Source organism: Stegastes partitus, unplaced genomic scaffold, assembly GCF_000690725.1.
Source record: "Stegastes partitus isolate 25-593 unplaced genomic scaffold, Stegastes_partitus-1.0.2 Scaffold1587, whole genome shotgun sequence".
Classification (NCBI taxonomy): domain Eukaryota; kingdom Metazoa; phylum Chordata; class Actinopteri; family Pomacentridae; genus Stegastes; species Stegastes partitus.
Genome location: NW_007579318.1, coordinates 198598 through 200822, shown reverse-complemented (window position 1 = coordinate 200822; position 2225 = coordinate 198598). Strand labels below are relative to the sequence as shown.

Here is a 2225-nt window from a genome sequence, read left to right as displayed (position 1 = left end):
CGCAGGTTAACGTTACGCAGGTTAACATTACGCAGTTTAACGTTACGCAGTTTAACGTTGCTCAGTCTAACGCTACGCAGTTTATCCTTACGCAGTTTAACGTTACACAGTTTAACGTTACGCAGGTTAACGTTACACAGGTTAACGTTACACAGTTTAACGTTACGCAGTTTAACATTGCGCAGTTTAACGTTACGTAGGTTTCCGTTACGCAGTTTAACGTTACGCAGTTTAACGTTAGGCAGGTTAACGTTAGGCAGGTTAACGTTACGCAGTTTAACATTACGCAGTTTAACATTACGCAGTTTAACATAATATTATGCAGTTTAGAGTTACGCAGGTTAACGTTACGCAGGTTAATGTTACGCAGGTTAACATTACGCAGTTTAACGTTGCGCAGTTTAACGTTGCTCAGTCTAACGCTACGCAGTTTGTCCTTAAGCAGTTTAACGTTACACAGTTTAACGTTACGCAGGTTAACGTAATATTATGCAGGTTAATGTTACACAGTTTGATGTTACGCTGTTCACTGTTACATAGTTTAACATTACGCAATTTAATGTTACGCAGTTTAACATTACGCAACATAATGTTACGCAGTTTAATGTTACGCACTTCAACTTAATGTTATGCACTTTGTTACACAATTTAGTGTTATGCAGTTTAAAGTTACGCAGTTTAATGTAAATTTAACGTAATGTTACGCACTATAATGTAACGTTTCGCAGTTTTACGTTACGGAGTTTAACGTAACGTTACTCAGTTTAATACTGTATTTTTTGCAGTAAAAGATGGTGAGAGCTCCTTGTTCTCCTGTAGATGAGAACCTTTAAGTTCCTCAGGGTTCCTGTTTTGGATCCTCTCGTGTTCGTGTTGGAGCTTTTCTCATTAATTTCACTCCAGGTGGATCTTTTCCTGCAGCAATATTAGAACAGAACACGAACAGATCAGGTCAGTTTAGATGAATAAAAGTTTCGTACCCTCAGACGGGTCCAGTCTCCGGGCTCGGCGGCCATGTTTGGAGTTGTTGTGCACGAACATGTTGTCAGAGACGGCGAGAACGTGGCCGTCCACGTTGACCGTCGTAGACACTACCACCTGCAAACACAGAAACTTTATTCACAACCTGCGGAGGAACACCAGCATCATATAAAGACGGCTTCATTTTCTTGTTTTCCAGCTTCTGACTTTATCTGTTGGTTCTGTTGAGGTCAGAGACTGAACAAAGTCTGATGGAAGTGAAAAAGTAAACGCTTGAAAGTAGAGCTGCAATGATTAGAATCTGTTAGTTGTCAAATATCAAATAAATCTTCAACTTTTCTAATCATCAGTCATTCTGTGTTAATTCTGACACCGATTCATTCAACTTCTTCACTGTGAATATTTCTGGTTCTTTCCTCTGTGGCGGTAAACTGAAGATCTTTGGACTGAACTAGACAGTGAGTGTTTCTGAGTGTTGTATCTATCTATCTATCTATCTATCTATCTATCTATCTATCTATCTATCTATCTATCTATCTATCTATCTATCTATCTATCTATCTATCTATCTATCTTCNTGTCTCCTCGTCTTCTCCCCTGTCTCCTTGTCTCCTCCTCTCTCTCCTCGTCTCCTCCACTGTCTCCTACTCTGTCTCCTTCTCTCCTCCCCGTCTTCTTGTCTCCTCCTCTCTCTCTCCTCGTCTCCTCCACTGTCTCCTTGTCTCCTACTCTGCCTCCTTCTCTCCTCCCCTGTCTCCTCCCCTCCTCCCCTGTCTCTTTGTCTCCTCCACTGTCTCCTTGTCTCCTCCTCTGTCTCCTCAACTCTTCCTCTATCTACTCCTCTGTCTCCTTGTCTCCTCCTCTTTCTCCTTGTGTCCTTCTCTGTCTCCTCGTCTCCTCCTGTGTCTCCTTGTCTCCTCCCCTGTTTCCTTGTCTCCTCCTCTCACTCCTCGTCTCTTCCACTATCTCCTTGTCTCCTACTCTGTCTCCTCGTCTCCTCCCCTGTCTCCTTGTCTCCTCCTCTCACTTCTCGTCTCCTCCACTATCTCCTTGTCTCCTCCTCTCTCTCCTCGTCTCCTCCACTGTCTCCTACTCTGTCTCCTTCTCTCCTCCCCTGTCTCCTCCCCTCCTCCCCGTCTTCTTGTCTCCTCCTCTCTCTCCTCGTCTCCTCCACTGTCTCCTTGTCTCCTACTCTGTCTCCTTCTCTCCTCCCCTGTCTCCTCCCCTCCTCTCCTGTCGCCTCC

At 44.1% G+C, this 2225-nt stretch overlaps 1 protein-coding gene across 2 annotated transcripts in view; it reads right to left on the bottom strand.

Annotated features, from left to right (window-relative positions):
• Positions 1-2225, bottom strand: part of LOC103371443 (transcription factor COE3-like) — a 56251-nt gene that overhangs the window by 24592 nt on the left and 29434 nt on the right. For both annotated transcript variants that reach the window (XM_008300772.1, XM_008300773.1), the window contains one exon: positions 981-1098. In XM_008300772.1, the coding sequence (XP_008298994.1) occupies positions 981-1098 (118 nt within the window). The remainder of the gene's footprint in view (positions 1-980; positions 1099-2225) is intronic.